Source organism: Rhinolophus sinicus, chromosome 3 (assembly GCF_057876585.1).
Source record: "Rhinolophus sinicus isolate RSI-liver-muscle chromosome 3, RSI-T2T, whole genome shotgun sequence".
NCBI lineage: Eukaryota > Metazoa > Chordata > Mammalia > Chiroptera > Rhinolophidae > Rhinolophus > Rhinolophus sinicus.
The window spans coordinates 160123746-160142479 of record NC_142503.1 but is presented as its reverse complement, the minus strand read 5'-3'; the positions used below and the strand labels follow the sequence as shown (position 1 = coordinate 160142479).

Below are 18734 nucleotides of genomic sequence, written 5' to 3'. Positions count from 1 at the left end.
ACTACTGATTCTTGGTAAACATATGATTCAATTAGTGGGATTCGAAGGGCCTAGATATTCTAGAAAGGGCCCACTTTATTTATAGCATTTATTTTCCTATGGGAATCACCCTGTGTGTTATATAGTGGGAATGATCCATAGTAAGAAATACATTTAGCATCATGACTGTACACACACACACACACACACACACACACACACACACACACAGTTCCATGAAATGTTGCTTCTTAGCATTTCATGCAGTACACTGTTATATTCCATTTCTTTTTTTAAAAAAAGATTGTGATCTAATGGACATGTAGTTTGAAAACACTAATAAGTGTTAATTCGAAATACATGGCTTAGCACATGGGCAGATGAAAAATGACTTTATGTCTGTTCTGATTGTGATACTGTTGGTTTTTAAAAGCATTTTATTTATTTTTAGTTGTGGTAAAAATATATAATATGAAACTTGCCTTCTTAACCATTTTAAGTGTACAGTTCAGTTGTGTTAAGTACTCGTATATTGTTATGTAACCAGTGTCATTGGACACTTGGGTTGCTTCTACTTTTTTGCTATTATAAATAATGCTGCTATGAATGTGGGTGTGTAAATATCTCCTTGACACTCTATTGTCAGTTCATTTGAATATATACCCAGAAATGAAATTACTGGATCATATGGTAATTCTACTGTTAATTTTTTGAGGAGACACTACTGTGTTTCATAGCAGCCACACCATTTTCATCCCCACCAACAGTGTACAACGGTGCCAGTTTCTCCATATCCTTGCCAACACTCGTTATTTCTGTTTTTGATAGTAGCTATCTAATGGATGTGAGGTGGTATCTCATTGTGGTTTGGATTTTCATTTCCCTAATAATTAGTGATGGTGAACATCTTTTCATGTTCTTGTTGTTATTTGTATATCTTCTTTGGAGAAATGTCTATTCAAGTCTTTTGTCCATTTTTTATTTGGGTTGTTTGTATTTTTGTTATTAATACCTTATCAAATATATCATTTGCAAGTATTTCTCCCATTCTGTAGATTGCCTTTTTGGGCAATTAATTGATGATACTGTTTGCTTTCAAGTACTCATCCAAAAGAAATTTCATGTTATGCTCACTTTGGGGTGAGAACCATAAGAGAGAAGGCTAGACCAGTGTCACTTAAGGCTGTCACATTCCTTTGGAAATAGAAAACAAAATTCTGGAGCAGTTTTAATTTTATTGAAGTACCTGCTTCAACTATATACCAAAGGGAGATTTATTTGTGGACATAGCATTTATGATATTATTTGAGTTTCACTTCCCAGAATCAGAATTTATGATAAACAGATAGAGAAACAACTATATTAGGAAATGATAGGCTATCATATATAGTTTACTTGAAATTATTTTACAGTACCTTGTTGGATTATTCTTATTCATAGCAGGACTGTAAAGTCCATTTTATAGGTAATATGTTTCTTTTTTCTTTTCAAATTTAAATCCTTTGGGGGTTAATCACTAACTGCTTTCATTTTCTGTTTTTTTCCTCATAAATTTTAGATTTCTTTCGTAACATATATTTCAGTCCTTATGTAAGGGGAGAAGGAAAAAAATCATTTCATTATTTATAATAACTTTATAATGTACTTCTTCTAGTCTAAGAAGAAAAATGTATGTTTATCCTTCTGTTATTAAGAGCATACCTAGTCTTTCACTTCAGAATTGTTTTATTTAAAGCCAAGTAACGTTCTTTTACTCTCTAACTCTCTGGTCATTCCCTGTAAATTTAGTAATGGAAAGAATAAAAATTCTCCTCTCAAGAGAACTTTATCTTAAATTACGTTAAATCTTAATAGGAAGTGGTAGGTTTTAATGAGTTGAATTTCCCACCAAATTACAAAAATTCTATTTTTATGAAACTAGAGAGTTTATTGTTACCAAAATAGAATTGATGATATACATTATTTCACATCTAAACTGAACTCCCAGTATAATGAATTGTAGACAAGTTCATAATTTATTAAAATTTCCCTTGCTTTAGGCACATGTAGTATAGATAATAGCATTTTATAGGAATTCAAGAGAAGCATGGCAAATATTTCAGTGAAGGCTTATAGAGTTAAGACAAAACTTACATGAAGTGTAAAATCTTGGACAGGGCACACTTACAGACAGTTAATGAGAATAATGATTATCAGGTAAGTAAAGAATATATTCTTTAGTCAATTTCGTAAGATATTACACATTAATGAGAGATCACTACCACTTTATTACTTAGTTTGCATATTGCAAGCGTATTTATTCTCTTTTACCTCTTTTCTAAAGCACACTTCTTTATATTTCTTAAACTGTAATTATCCAGTTTATTTTTAACATGGGATCCCTTTCAACTCATGGTCACCAGACTTAGACATAAACCAGTACTTTGCATAATTGTACCTGGTGTCATTGTAGACAGGCAGTGTAGTAGTGTGGGAAAAAGTATGGACCCTGGAGTCAGAGTTCCAGGTTTGAATACAAACTTTCCCACTCATCTTGGGTGGATTACTCAATCTCTCTGTGCCTCAGTTTCTTTGTCTGTAATGTGTGTAATTATAGTACCTATCTTACAGAGTTGTAACAAAGATTAAGCGAATGCATAAAGAATAAGAGTTCAGAATAAGAATAAGATGCACAGAATAAGAGTTCAATAAATGTTTGTTATTTGTCTAAACAATTAACAAAATTGTAAGTATTTGTATAGTAGCCACTCATCTAATTACCTTATTGTGAGCCTACCATTTGCAGGTGCTATACTAAAAATGAATAAAACATATCCCCGTATTTAAAGAGTTCATGGTTTAGTGAAGAGGTTGAACAGCAAATAATTGCAATGTAAGTGCCTAGTATAAGTAGTAATATGGGATCACTGAAGCAGGAGTAACTAACTCTGTCTAGGGAAGTTAGAAAAATTCATATGGGCGTTAGCTAGATAGGGGTTTATCCTACTATTCTGGTGTATGTGTGTGTTATTTATTATGAAAGACAAATGGTGAGGAACTATTCAGATTCAAAGAGACAATAGAAACATGTCCCCTAAGTGCAACATTGGATACTGTATTGGAAGGGAAATTGCCCTAAAGGACATGATTAGGATATTGACAAAATTGGATATGCACTGTAAATTAGGTCATAGAACTTTACCAATGTTAAATATCCAGAAGTTGATCACTATAGTGTGAAAGAATATCTTTGTTCTAAGACTTACTGCTGAAATATTAAAGGAGTAAATGGGAATGATACTGTTTGAGAGTAATTGATGATACATTTGAGTTTTCCTCATATTCCAAAAACAATCTCAGAACCATTTAGCAATGGTTTCTCTTCCTCAGCAAGGAACTGAAAGGATAGTATTACAAACTACTCTTAGATAGTTCAGGGGGGAAAATGGTGCACATACACTTACACACAAAATGATGCAATGTTAAAAATTGGTGACTCAGAGTATCAGGAATTATTTGTATTATTTTTACAGCTTTTCTATAAATTTGATACTATTTCAAAAGGAAAATTTAAGAGGTCGGGGAAAGGGAAGAGCTTCATAGGGAGGCGGCATTTCAACTGTATCACAGGGGCTAAATTCACCAGGTGGATAAGAAGCGGTAGAAAGCCATAGGGGTGTGAAAGAGCATGAGTAATTTGCAAGTAGTTCAGTGTGGTAATTTCTGTCAGTGTAAATGCTTAGAATATATTCTTTCTAAATGTCTGTAGGGAATTAGCTTGGATATTCATTAATCTGATGTTTATTCTTCTGAAAATTCAACAAATATTTAGCAAATTATTGGACTAAGGTTATACCAAACAGAGCCATTGTTTTATATACTGATATCACCAGAAAATCTTACGCTTTAAATAGCTTGAAGTTTTATTTCTTTGATGGCCTGTAATTATTACATGGATATTTAAAAATGACATGGCCATTTATACGGAGGAGTTTGAGCATCCTGAAGACCGACTAGATAGAATTTAGTATCCTCATACACCTAAGTTGAAAAATAGTTCTGATTTTGGTAGAATATCATTATTAGTGATAATTTGGAAATTTGAATCAATAAAAGCAGTAAGAACAAAAAACCTGTATTTTAAGTATTTTATATCAAGAATACCCATATTTACTAAGGAAATTGAGTGGAGCTGAGAAGAATCTTTGTATAAGAAACCTTTAAAATTGCATAAGTGATTTGGTAGTGATTTTCACCTTTAGAAGTCAGAATGAATGATCAACTACTGATCCTTTTTTAAACTTCCAGTATTTTGTATTTTTTTCCTTCATCCTTTCAATTTTTCATTTCTTAACCTTGAGATTAAGGTTTTCTAATGATAGTCACTTAAATTATTTATATTGCAAATCTTTTGATTTGATTGAAAGTATCTTGGAAAATATCAGATGGCTCTGTGCTCCATATAGAGAATAATTTCTAGAATATAGAAATGAGAGGTAATGGACCTAGTATTCAAACAATATCCATTCAGTTTCTTGAGGAGGAAGGGGAGCCATTGCTGAATGGTTTTCCAGTTGTTCTTGGAATAGAAAGAGAATTTGTCACAAAATTTCTTGTAAGGTACCGTGTTTCCCCAAAAATAAGACCTAGCTGGACAATCAGCTCTAATGCGTCTTTTGGAGCAAAAATTAATATAAGACCCGGTCTTATTTTGCTGTAAGACCCAGTCATATATACTATACTATGTTATAATAAATACCGGGTCTTATATAAGACCGGCTCTTATATTAATTTTTGCTCCAAAAGACGCATTAGAGCTGATTGTCTGGCTAGGTCTTATTTTCAGGGAAACACAGTAGTTTAAGATCATGAAATATATTTAAATTTTTAAAATTTGTTTGAAAGAAGTGATTATAATTTTTCTATATTCTTGCATAAATATATCCCTGTAATCTCTCTCTCTCTATATATATAATGCTCCATTTTGAATTCTTCTGTCAAACAAATTAAAACATTGGAGCATCATCCAATCTGAATTATATATTATAATGTAAACTTTCTTCCCTTTTGAGAGTGAGATATAAGAGAGATTTTTGGATAAATAAAGCCAAAGTTAAGATTAATAATGCAGTATATAAACCTTATTTCTAAGGATTAATAAAGTACAATATTAACTTTCATGGTTTCTTGATATTTGCTAGACTGGTTGAATTTTACGTTGTGAAAAATATCAGTTGAATCCTTTGTGAGGTGCTGTTTTCAGAAAAGTTTTGATGGATTGACATGCTAAAGTTAACAACTTGATTATATTGTATAACAGATATTCAAGCTTTTAGAAATCTCTAAAACAAGAATTTAATTATTAGAGAATATGAAATAATTTGCATGTTTATCTTATTTTTCTATTCATAATTAATAAATAAAAGTCACTTTTAAGCTTCATGTTTTGAAGTGTTTTTATATATCTGGAAAATGTCCAAATGGTTATCACACTTGCTTCTTTTTCTGATTGCTATGGTAATAGGACTTTATATCTGTACTGTATTTATAGGTTGGTGCAAAAGTTATTGCGGTTTAAAGGGTTGAAAATAATTGCAAAAACTGCAATTACTTTTGCACCAACCTAATACATATGTAGAAAGAGGTTTGGTTTAAGGGCTCAGGAAGTATGCGTAACTATATGAAATTATAGCTGTTTTTATTAAGTATATTTAAAATTCAGCTAGAATTTGTAATATTTATTTATGTTCCTCTAATTACGAGAAAGGGAAAGAATTGAACAATGCAGGTTTATTTTTTCTTTTTGGTTTTTCTTAGCAATTGAAAGCATGTAGTGAAGAAGAAGAAGACAAAGAATGTTTGAACCAAGCTATTACAGCTCTCATGAATCTCCAAGGTAGTATGGACCGAATTTACAAGCAGTATTCACCTCGACGCCGACCTGGGTAATTCCAAACCGTTGAAAATATGAATGCTTCTGCATAGTATTTTATTTACAACTGATGCCTGGTTTTCTCAAGAAGTGTTACTTACAATGATAGTGCATTTTTAACACTTTGCGTGCGGATCACGAGAATCTTCACGAGGGATTTAAACCCCGCCGTACGCAACGTGTTAAAAGTTACACTTTTGTTTTACTTTTTCTTGTGTCTTTTAGTCTTTTAAAGTTGGCATTTTCATATTAAGATATATGTAATAAAATTTAAAAAGATATATTTAATAATATTTTGTATAATTTATATAAAAATATAGGATTATTTATAATTTTAATTTTTGTGGTAAAAGGAATGAAATATAGAGTCTCTAGTGCTTCTCTTTCACAATAATGAAATTGAAGCATGTGTCATTTAGTGGTAAAGTTATTAGAAGGAAGTAAATGCTGTGTGCAAAATCTAGTGTTTGGTCATTTAATATTTTTGTCACTTGATTTGAGGTAGCTTACACTTAAAGCAATTAGGGTTACCTAGCCATTGAAAAGCTAAAATTGTCTTGGTATTTTTTTCAGGGATTCTGTTTGCCCTTTTTATAATCGCCAATTAAGAAGCAAGCACCTGGCTATTAAAAAAATGAATGAAATTCAGAAAAACATAGATGGATGGGAAGGCAAAGATATTGGACAATGTTGTAATGAATTTATTATGGAAGGTCCTTTGACAAGAATTGGTGCTAAACATGAACGGCATATTTTTCTCTTTGATGGTTTAATGATTAGCTGCAAACCCAACCATAGCCAGTCTCGCCTTCCAGGTTACAGTAGTGCCGAATACAGATTAAAAGAAAAATTTGTCATGAGAAAAATACAAATATTTGATAAAGAAGATACTTGTGAGTACAAACATGCTTTTGAATTAGTATCAAAAGATGAAAACAGCATAATATTTGCTGCTAAGTCTGCTGAAGAGAAAAATAATTGGATGGCAGCACTTATTTCTCTTCATTATCGTAGTACTCTAGATCGAATGCTAGATTCAGTATTATTGAAAGAAGAAAATGAGCAACCACTGAGATTACCAAGTCCTGAAGTATATCGTTTTGTGGTAAAAGACTCTGAGGAAAACATTGTTTTTGAAGACAACTTGCAAAGTAGAAGTGGAATCCCCATCATTAAAGGAGGAACTGTGGTGAAATTAATTGAAAGGTTAACATATCATATGTATGCAGGTATGTGAAACTCGTTACAAGTGATTATCTAGGGCCAAGGATCTAAAAGCTTTTCAAGAATGTTCAAAAATGCTTGAGGCCTGCATATAATGGATTGTTTCTAAAATATAAAAAGAATACTGCAAAATCGAAAGGAATAAATAACTAATTAAACATCTCTAAAATACAATATTGTTAACTTCATTAATTACTAAATATTTATAAAAATTGTATATTCATGAATCTTGAATTTGAAAACAATCCTCATTTCTCAAGAAATACCATGGTTGGCAGGAAGAGCCACAGTGGGAAGAGCCAGAATAAAGCGAAAAAGGAAGTAAGGCCTCCAAAATATGCTGAATAAATTGAACATGCAACCTGTTTTATGCTCTACCTTTTCAGATCCCAATTTTGTTCGTACTTTTCTTACTACATATCGTTCATTTTGTAAACCACAGGAATTGCTAAGCTTACTGATTGAACGGTAAGAAAAATATTTATTTCACTTAACACTTTGTAAAAAGTTACCTATTTTTAACTTGTAGAGTACTGGGTACCTAGTATGTATTCAAGTAGTTTTTGAACATAATTTATTTGGCATTAAATTAGCAGTATTTCTGTTCTCTTTAAACAACGTGCTTAATGAAATCCCTGTTTATAACAGAGGTGTTTTCAGGTCTTAGCAATATTTATAGTAGTAATCAGGAAGACCCAATTTTAGAGGATTAAAAAACTATGTATCTTAATGAAATATTTTCTGTACAATAAAGCAATGCTTCCTTAAAAGAGGCTGTTTTACTTTTCACTTTTAAAACAAACTGTTTATTATGGAAAATTTCAAAACACATATAAGAGTAAATAGAAAAATATAATAACCCCATTTATCATTCATTCAAATTCAGTAATTATCAACTCGTGTCATCTGTTTCCCTACCAACTTCCAAATCCTAACCCCAGGATTACATTGGCCTTCTTTATCCGAGGATTCCTTATCCTTATTTGTAGCCATATGCAAGGATGTGGAGATCTGACTAAGGGACTCCAGCATTGGTGGATTTTGGTATCCATTGGGGTCCTGGAACCAATCCCCTATGGATACCAAGGGACAACTGTATTTTGAAGTAAATCCTAGACAGTGTATTTGACCTATAAATATTTTCGTTTGTGTTTCTAAAAGATAAGTACTTACTCTTCTTACAATCACATTATTATTAGATCCAAAAAAGGAACAGTTTCTTTATTATCATTAATTTTAAAAAGTAAGTTTTAGATTGAATTTTTCTCTTTTACTGAGTATATTAGTGGCACTTTTGTGCTTTATATAGGTTAAAATATAGTCTCTGGATGGACTCCAAAATAATTTTCGTTTCACATTTTAAAACTTAATACCAGAATTTTATCTTGACCCCTATCAGTATGTTGTTGTATGAAACTAAGTTTAGCAGACTGAGTCAGTGTAATGAGCTGTGAAGATTTGCTCAGTTGTATTTCCTTGTCCAAAATAAAAAAAGCACATGTTAGACTTATATTTTAGCTATATTTCCTATGGTTGGGCAAAGTTTTGTGTGTTTTTTTAACTTTATTTTTCTGTTATCCACTTAAGTATGTTTTAAAATGTTGTTTCAAGTTGAGTTTGGGCTTTCTCTTTGCATTTATATTCATTTATTTAAGGAAGTTTATGTCTAGATGTATTTATTTTTAATATTAAGGATAGATTATTAGATAAGCCATCTCTGTTATGTTCTTTAAAGAGGTTAAATTCCTTAAAGAATCTTTTCCATTGACCTTTTTTATGTCGATAAGTGCTGGTTATTGAACTTTTTTGATAAAAGTTAATATATAAAACCTTAGTGCTGTATATCCAAAGGGCATGTTTTTATAGTACATAATGCTGTAAGGGAAGTTTATCAGTAATTGTAATTTCATATAACTAGTAGGAAAGAAGGTTGCTTAGTTAAAATATTTTTCCTGCTGTATTTGAAATCTTTTTTGCTTATGTGTGAACAATGAAAATTTTCTCTTATTTTGCTTTTCTTCTTAGATTTGAAATTCCAGAGCCAGAACCTACTGAAGCAGATAAATTGGCAGTAGAGAAAGGCGAGCAGCCAATTAGTACAGACCTTAAAAGGTTTCGCAAGGAATATGTCCAACCAGTGCAACTTAGGTTTGACTTGAATATTATATTTTTTTATGTGCCATTCAATTTTCAATATTTAGTTAGCACAAAAGTTCTTACCTCTTAATTTAGGTATAGGTATTATTGTTAACCTCATAGCAGTTAAGTTAAACTTCCAAAGTTCTTTATGTGAAGCTACTTTTGAATACCCTGAAGTATTTTAATTATTAAAATATAATGTGTTATTTGCATGACATATCTCTTATCATGTGATACATTATGCTTACAATCCAGGATACCTATTAAGTAAAAATTATAAAAGTGCATATGAGTTTGTCTAATGTCAACTCCCCCCCCCCCTTTTTCCTTCATGTCTCTTTGTGATCACCTAGTAATTTGGGGCTTTTTTACAGCTTATAATATTTACAAAGTATGATAGAAAAATAAGGTGAATGTTTAAATAAAAAGATTTATTACAGTAAAAGACACATTGCCATTAATCCCCCTCAAAATACTCCCCCTCGCTTCGAACACACTTATCCCATCATTCTTGCCACTTTCTGAAGCAGTTCTGGAAATCCTCTTTCATGAGTGTCTTTAGTAGCGCTGTCATGGCTGCCTCAATGTCCTGAATTGAATTAAAACATTTACCTTTCATGGGCATTTTGACTTTGGGAAAGAGCTAGAAGTTGTAGGGTGCCAGATCAGGTGAATAAGATGGATGAGGACACACCGTAATGTTTTTATTTGACAGAAATTGCCGTACCAGAAATGATGTGTGACACAGAGCCTTTCTGTTGTGATCACAAAATACGGTGAATGCTGTTGCTGAGTGCCATCCAATGGAAAGGCAGGGATCTTCAATACGGGAACCCTATTGGTGCGTCGAACCTTAGTAACAGTATGTGACAAGTTTCAACTTGTTTGGTGTAGTCAGTTGCGTGTGAGCTGTGATTGAGAGAAGGTGTGTTTTAAAGTGTGCCGTAAATCGTCCTCCATCATGCCAACCCTCTGTGTCACACATCACTTCTGGTACGGCAATTTCTGTCAAATAAAAACATTACAGTGTGTCGTCGTCCACCTTATTCACCAGATCTGGCACCGTGGGACTTCTGCCTCTTCCCCAAAGTCAAAATGATTCAGGACATCGAGGCAGCCATGACAGCACAACTGAAAACACTCATGAAAGAGGACTTCCGGAACTGCTTCAGAAAGTGGCAAAAACAATGACATAAGTGTGTTTGAAGCGAGGGGGAGTATTTTGAGGGGGATTAATGGCAATGTGTCTTTTACTGTAATACATTTTTTCTATTTAACCATTCACCGTATTGTTTGATCACACCTTGTATGGAAGTTGAAGCTCTTCTCCCACAGAATGAATCAGCATTCGTTACTTTATCTAAAAAAATAATTTCAGTAATTTCTAAAAATGTATTTGATAATAGCAGCTGCCAGTTGTTAGGTACTTACTGTGTGCCTAAATGCTTTATTTTTTTAATCTTATCCTCACAACACAATTATTATTTCTACTTTATGTAAGAAGAAAATGAAACTTAGCAGGGTAAAGTAGCTTGAGATAGGTCATATAAAGTGGCAGGACAGGATTCAAACTCATATCTGTCTGACTTCCTAAATCTGTGTTGTTTTTTTACCACTGAACATTAAAAATTGAAAGCTTCTTTGATTAGCCTTCTTTATAGTCCAAGCGAAAACCAAAGTATTACTATCCCTTTCCATGGGAAAACTGGCATATCTTATTAATTGAATATGATGTAAAAAGTTTTTTCTCTGTAAATGTTACGGTTCCTTGATTACTGTTGACCAATAAATTGCAACTTTGGAACTGAGTATATTATTTTCCAGAATAATTGCCACAAATAAATGCATTTTATATGTCTCTCAGCCAACACTTTTAATGTGTTATTAGTTATATAAGAAAATAAGATTACCTATCAGCAATAAAGAAACAGTTAATTTTTTTCTACTAGCTATGATGCAATTGTACTAATAATGCACGCTCAAATTAAGCCCCTTGACATAAGGTACAACATGAGATTGCTATATAGGGGCAGAATATAATCTTAGATGCTCAGTCATATGTAGTCTTTTTTTTTTTTTAGTCATCATAACCGCATTTATTTTTATAATTTTTAAAATTTTTCAATTGCAGTTAACATACAATATTATACTAGTTTCAGGTATACAACATAATGATTAGCCATGTATGTTAAGTATTTATTTCTAAGCATTTTCTGTTCTCAGCCTTGTGCTTATAACTATGATGAGTAGAGAAATAACATAGAATATCGTCTTTGCCACCACGATATTATGATTTTGTTGGGGGAAAAGGATACATGAAATAGTTCTGCATTATTCTACTTGTGTTTAAGTGGTTTAGAAAAATACATCCCTATGAAATTTCAGGAATAGCTAAGATAATGGTGGAGTAATTAGGGAAGGCATCTTGAAAGAGATAAAATCTGAGATTATCTCTAAATGATGTAGGACTTAGATAGGCAGAATGGTGATTATAGGTATTCAAGGTTATGGGAAATAGTATGAACAAAGGCAAGAAGGCAGAAATGAGAATGGTACCCAGAGGAAATCGGTAAGACAATCGACTTACAAGGAATGAAGACATTGTAATGCAAGGCATTGTAGATGAGATTAACTATATGGAAAGAGGTGGTAAGGTGGTCTTGAAATCTAAACCAAGTTGTTAACCTTGTCCTGTAAGCACTGAAGGATTTTTAGCAATGATGCAGTAGTCTACCCTTATTCATGGTTTCACACTCAGTGGTTTCAGTTACCTGTAGTCAACCATGGTCTGAAACTATTAAGTGGAAAATTCCAGAAATGAACAATTCATGAGTTTTAAATTGCAAACTATTCTGAGTAACGTGATGAAATCTCACGCTGTCCTGCTCCATCCCACCTGGAACGTGAATCATCACTTTATCCAGTATATCCACACTGTATACTGTATCTGCCTATTAGTCACTTATTAGCTGTCTCAATTATCAATTCGAGTGTCTAATATTGTAGTGCTTGTGTTCAAGTACCCCTTATTTTACTTAATAAAGCACAAGAGTAGTGATGCTGGCAGTTTGGATACGCCAAAGAGAAAATGTAAAGTGCTTCCTTTAAGTGAAAAGGTAAAAGTTCTTGACTTAATAAGAAAAGAAAAAATATTGTATGCTGAGTTTGCTAACTATGGTTAAGGACAAATCTTCCGTCTGTGAAATTGCCTAATTTATAAATTAAACTTTATCAGGTATATATAGGAAAAAACATAGTGTATGTAGGCTTTGGTTCTATCCAGAGTTTTAGGCATCCATTGGGGGTTCTTGGATTGTTTCCTCTGTGTATAAGGGGGGACTACTATGAATTTTATAATGATAGTAACTTTTTTCAACATTGTATTACAAAATTTTAATGTAAAGCAAAGTTGAAAGAATTTTATAATGAACACTCGTAAATTCACCACCTGGATCTACTGCTAACATTTTGCTAGACTTACTTTGTCACATTATTCATTTATCATTCTTCTATTGGTCCATTAATCATCTAATTTGAGGGATGTATTTCAAAGTACACTTCTCCTTAAATATTCAATTTGTATATCATTAACAGTATTTGTGTATTGTTCTTTTGTTGTAAAATGTGTGTACTTTGGGTAAATTTTAACATACATCTCTGTGATCCAAACTTCTTTCAAGATATAAAATGTTATTGTTGAGAAGGTTCCCTCATTCCCATTCTAATCATTTTTTATCTCATTGTCTAAAGCAGTATTCATCTTCCTACATAGGTTAATTTTACCTGTTTTAGAATTTCATACAAATGGATTCTTACATACTCTTTTGTGACTGACTTCTTTCACTGAACATGCTTTTAAGCATGTTGTTGCTTGTATCAGTAATTGGTTCTATTTTTATTACTGAGATAGTATTCAGGTATATGAATATACTGCAGTTTGTTTATTAATTTTTCCACTGAAGGACACCTGGGTTCTTTTCAGTTTCTGATTCTTATGAATAAAGCTGCTACGAACTTTATTTTACGAGATTTTTGTGAATATATTTTTTCATGTAGTACCTTGGGTAAGTAACTCAAAGTGGAATGTCAGGGTCGTAAGGTAGGTGTATGTTTAATTTTAAAAGAAACTGCCAAATCTTTTCCCAAAGTAATTGTACTGTAATACACTCTCACCAGCAATGTATGTGAGTTCCAGTTGCTCCATATCCTCATCATCATGTAACGATGTCAGCCTTTATACCTTAGCCACACTGGTGGGGGGTATATTGGTACCTTTTTGTGGTTTCAATTTGTATTTTTCTGATTATTAATGATGTTGGGAACTATTTTCTGAGTTGTTTATCTTTTTATTATTGAGTTGTATTTAGCAGGATTGGATGTCTCTCTTTTGTCAGACAAATGTTTTGCAAATGTCTTCTCCCAATCTGTGGCCTATTACTTTTCTTAATAATGTTTTTTGATGAGCAGAAGTTTTTAATTTTGATAAAATCTAATTATGAGATTTTTTTTCTCTTACATGATAATTTTTAGATTACGTTGTATGCTGTAGAAACTAGGAAGGAGGGGAAACGGAAGCAGTTATTTGGATTTACCTTGTGTAAACTAGAAGCTAACAGTTTTGTGATCTCTTGAAATATTTTCTAAGCCACTGAGCTAACCAGGCACATGTGACTTAGGTGGTTTTAATACAGATAGCATTATAGAGATTTAAAGAATTTTCTTAGTCTGGGAGAAAAACTATTGTCTGTCAAGTAGGGGGAATGAAAGCTAACCTAGAAGGAGTCACTCTTTGAAATAATGAAAGAAAAAAATGCTAATCTATTTAATTCACAGTATAAGAGTGGGGAATGGAATGTTATATTTGTATAGATTGATTAAATCTGTACCTGCATGGTTATAAGTAATATTTTTGTGGTACTGCAAAACAGAATACCTGTCTGTCAGAAATATTTGTGTCTTTTGAACTAAAATAAGAATATGGACATACCTGTAAATTACATAAAAATTTGATGGTAGCACTTGGATTTAGAATCAAATACACCAAATCTTAGTTGGTTTTCCATCTTATGTGAAAAATATATAAAAATTTAGATCTTAAAAGAAATCTTTTTTAATATAAGCTCGTAAAAATAGCTTTTATACAGTATAGAATATGAATTTTGATATATATGAATAAAGGAAAGGTACTTTCCTGAACATAAATGAGTAATTAAGTGTAGGAACCACAATTTTTATGCTTATAAATATTTTTTTAAAGTATAATTTTTAAATAAGCAATCTGGAGATATACTGTCTTAAATAATTTGTATTTAAATAATATCGTAATTTATATTTACGATATTAATTAAATGCAAATTATAGTCTCTTTGCATATTACAATGGCCTTTACATATAAAGCTATCACCATAGCATTAGAGAAGTAACAGAAGTGTAATTGAATGCTTGAATTTCACTAAAATGTGTTTTTTTTCCATTTTATAGAATCCTAAATGTGTTTCGGCACTGGGTTGAACACCATTTTTATGACTTTGAAAGAGATTTGGAGTTGCTTGAAAGACTAGAATCCTTCATTTCAAGTGTAAGAGGTATATTATTTAAAGGTTTGATTGAACTTTATGTCGCACATGAGTTTATTTTTAAATTTGTGTGACTTTTAATTTAAGAAGCTAAACTATTTTTCATTTTTAAAAAGCTTGAACAACATTTGGAATGATTTTTTTAGACTCTAAGGAGCTCACATATATTTAGAGCCACCTGAAGTCCTAGAAACTTGCCTTTTCAAGTTTTTTAAGGAAAATCTTTCTTACAAACAAGTCAAAAGTTCTCTTTAGTAAATTGAAGTCATTTAATTTTGTCTCATGTCAAGGTTGCCATTCCTTTAACTAATTAAACATTTATATAATTTTACCTGTTTTCTTTTTCTCCTTAATCTTATTCTTTAGTTTTGAATGACTAACCACTTTTTAAATAATGTTTACTTCCCCTGGAAAAGTTTTTGGTGTATTTTTGGCACCTAAAAGATAGGAGTTCCCTACCTGAAGTTTCAGAACACAACCCATGAAATGAAACTCTAGGCCATGAATATTTAAACAAATGTTTATGTTATCAAATGTATATTAATGAATCAAGAACATTTGTGTTTTATCTACTGTTATAAGGCATTAATTAAGAATACCATAACTAAACCTAGCGTATTTCAGCTCCAATTTTTTCTTTAAGGAGAATTTTACTTAAAATAGAGAATGTGATTCATTTGTTTCAATTTTGAGATGTTTAAGGTACTTTTTTTTCATGTGTGCCTTAAAATTGTTTATAGTACCAATTTTTAAATAATGTTTTTATTAAGGACATTAGATTATATGTGATCTAAGAAACTTCTAAAATACATAGACATATTCTAATAAAGCAAGTAAATCATCATGTTAATGTCTAAAGGCCTTTCTAATACACATTATACCTCAGGATAACCAAATAATTGATGTGTGAACGTTTGTTGGTATAGAAGTATTCAACTAAGTGAAGAAAGAGTGATATAATATTACAGTTTCTCAACTAGTAACATCAGAAAAAGAGAAGTAACTGGCTATTATATGCCTCTTGTTGGAAATATTCTTGCAAGTATTCATGTCAAAAAATTGATCCTGAATCAAATCAAGGCTCTGTGTCTGATTTACAGAAGATACAGGAACAGCGAAACATAGCAATGTCACCACAGGGATGCAGTTGGCAAGATTCAGACTTGGGTAACACCATAGAGCAAATGATTCAGTTTCAAAAAATACATTGCAAGCAAAATGAGAGATAAAGCAGGAGACCCGTAGTTTGAGGGAGACGAGACATATTGACTAAGCACAATATGTAGATCTTATTCAAATCCTATTTCAAACTATAAGAAAACATTTATGAGACAATCAGGGAGATTCAGCACTAACTACATATTTGATGGTATTAAGAGGTTATTGTCATTTTTTTATGTGTGATAATGATTATTGTTATTTTTTAAAGTCTTTAACTTTTAGATACATACTTAAATGTGAACAAAACGATATGTTTTAGATGTTTTGAAAAAACAAAGGGATTGAAGGGAGGGCATAAGTGGGGTTAGATGAAACAAAAAAGATGCTGTTGAGTTGATCGTTGTTGAAGCTGGTTGATGGTTAAAGATTGTATGAAGTTTTGCAGTTATGTCTTTCAAATACAAGGCATTTTTGTTTGTTTTTTCTAGGAAAAGCCATGAAGAAATGGGTAGAGTCAATTGCTAAGATCATTAAGAGGAAGAAACAAGCTCAGGCAAATGGAATAAGCCATAATATTACCTTTGAAAGTCCACCTCCGCCAATTGAATGGCATATCAGCAGACCAGGACAATTTGAAACATTTGATCTCATGACACTTCATCCAATAGAAATTGCACGTCAGCTGACACTTTTGGAATCTGATCTCTACAGGTAGAAATTAACTTTAATTTGATGCTCTGTTTTCAAGAACCTTGAATATAACCTCTCTTTTCAGAACATTTAGCAAATTATTCATGCGTACTTAAAAATAGCTCATCTATTCTGTGGGACGTGTTGGAAAGTTCATAGCACACTTTTAAACTGCAGTCTGTTCTGCAGGTAAAAGTCTTAAAACATACTGCTATTTAGGCATAAATTTGGTACTAGTAATCCTTTATAAAAGCAGTGGCAGAGAGAAGACTAAATGGAGCAACCACTTTCAATGCAGTCACCGAGTTCTTACTCCTAATACTTTTCTCAGATTTCTTTATTGAGTTCTTTCAGCTAAGTCAGTCAGTATGGATGCTAGGCTCGTGGCAGCCAAGTAAATAGAATATTGAATGAAACAAGCTTTCTTCTTCTTTTTTTTTTTTTTTAAGATTCTTCATGATCAAAATTTTATTTGGGGGCTTTACTGGGTTAGGTTAGGTTAGGTTAGGTTAGGTAAATGAATAACAAAGTTCTTAGAGGAATAAAGATTTCTTAACTTCTTTTAAGAAGCCTCAAATACTTCAGCTCTTTGAAGTCAACATTAACTTTAAAGGAAAGTTATTTCTGAAGTAATGTGATGATGAACCATGCTTAAAACTTCTGAATCTTTTTTTTTTTCATTTATAAGGTCTTATATTTATAAGGATCACTAGACATGTGCTTGGCTATTTATTTTAATCAGTATGCCATCATCTGTCTTTATATGTAAAACATTCCTGCCATCACCTTATATCCACACAGATCACCCATTCACAGCCTAACATTTTAGTTTCATGGTTTCATCACTTCCAGTGTCATAGTCTACTGCAAATCAGACCTCCAAATCAGGTCATATTCTGAGTCTTGTCATCACCCCAAATCATTCTAATTCCAAAATTACTAACTCAGGCATCTCATTCCTTCCTAACCAATCTTCTCTCCTTTCAGCTTACTTTGTCAACTTCTTTCTCTATCATTTTTTTTTAAACCACTATTTTTTGTCAGTGCATTAGCCCCTTTTGGTCCTTTCCTCCCTTCTAATTTAAGCTTTTGTTTTTCATTTAAAACCCAGGGTCCTGTGAAGGACATAAGCCTTGCTGATAATGCTACCCCCCCAAACCCACCCCCATCAAAAAATAACCACCCACCACTGTCATTCCATCAAAATCTTTTCTGTACTGAGGAACCCCTTTTAAAATACAAATACCTTTAAGTAGTTATCCTGGTTAGCAGACTTTTTTCTTTTTTTTAACAGAGATTACACAGAGAAAAGTAAGACTATATAAAGTTTAGCATTAATGGAGAATGTAGAAAGACACTAGAGATAAAACTTTGCCTTCTTTAGAATTGGGCCTCTGGTTTGTCCTGGCTGTGCTTTTCAGAATTTATCACACATGTTGGAGGTTGTCAACATCTGACTCAGAATGTCATTGTATATTTTAAGTAATTTGGAATTCAGGTGGTTTTTGTTTATGTTGTGGGATTTGTGATATGTAGGAATGAAAGGACTTGTTACTTGAGATAACAAAGCAAATAATGCTGAATCAAGTTTTTCTTTATAGAGTGACTGTTATATGAATCGACATCAGAAAAAAAAAAGGACTTAGCTTTATGTGGATCTGCTTTCAGAACATAGAATAAGTGATATATATATATATGGAAGACGGGTAACATACATAAAACATTGGCACTGCAAACTTTTGGTGAAATAATAGGACCAATTTAAGAAAACTAATTTCAAAAACTGTTTTGAACTCAAGTTCACTGATTAAAAACATTTTTTAAAAAAATTAATAGCCAAGTATGTAGGATGGCAATGCCCCGGTCAATCTTTTAAATCATCTAATCCTGACTCACTGTATACAATGATTTAATTGGCTCTTTTTTTACTTTTTTATTAAATATTTCAAGTATTTCAAAAAATTTGGAAAATAATATAATGAGGGCTCATGAACAACAAAAGTATTACAAATAAAATTGAAATCCTTTGCATATATTTCCCCAATCCTATTTCT

General features: G+C 32.0%; 1 protein-coding gene across 1 annotated transcript in view; it reads left to right on the top strand.

Moving 5' to 3' along the window:
* SOS2 (SOS Ras/Rho guanine nucleotide exchange factor 2) overlaps positions 1–18734 on the top strand; it is an 81731-nt gene that overhangs the window by 42544 nt on the left and 20453 nt on the right. The window contains exons 9-14 of the mRNA XM_019725650.3: positions 5776–5903; positions 6464–7119; positions 7501–7582; positions 9140–9262; positions 14735–14838; positions 16479–16701. Of these exons, the coding sequence (XP_019581209.1) occupies positions 5776–5903; positions 6464–7119; positions 7501–7582; positions 9140–9262; positions 14735–14838; positions 16479–16701 (1316 nt within the window). The remainder of the gene's footprint in view (positions 1–5775; positions 5904–6463; positions 7120–7500; positions 7583–9139; positions 9263–14734; positions 14839–16478; positions 16702–18734) is intronic.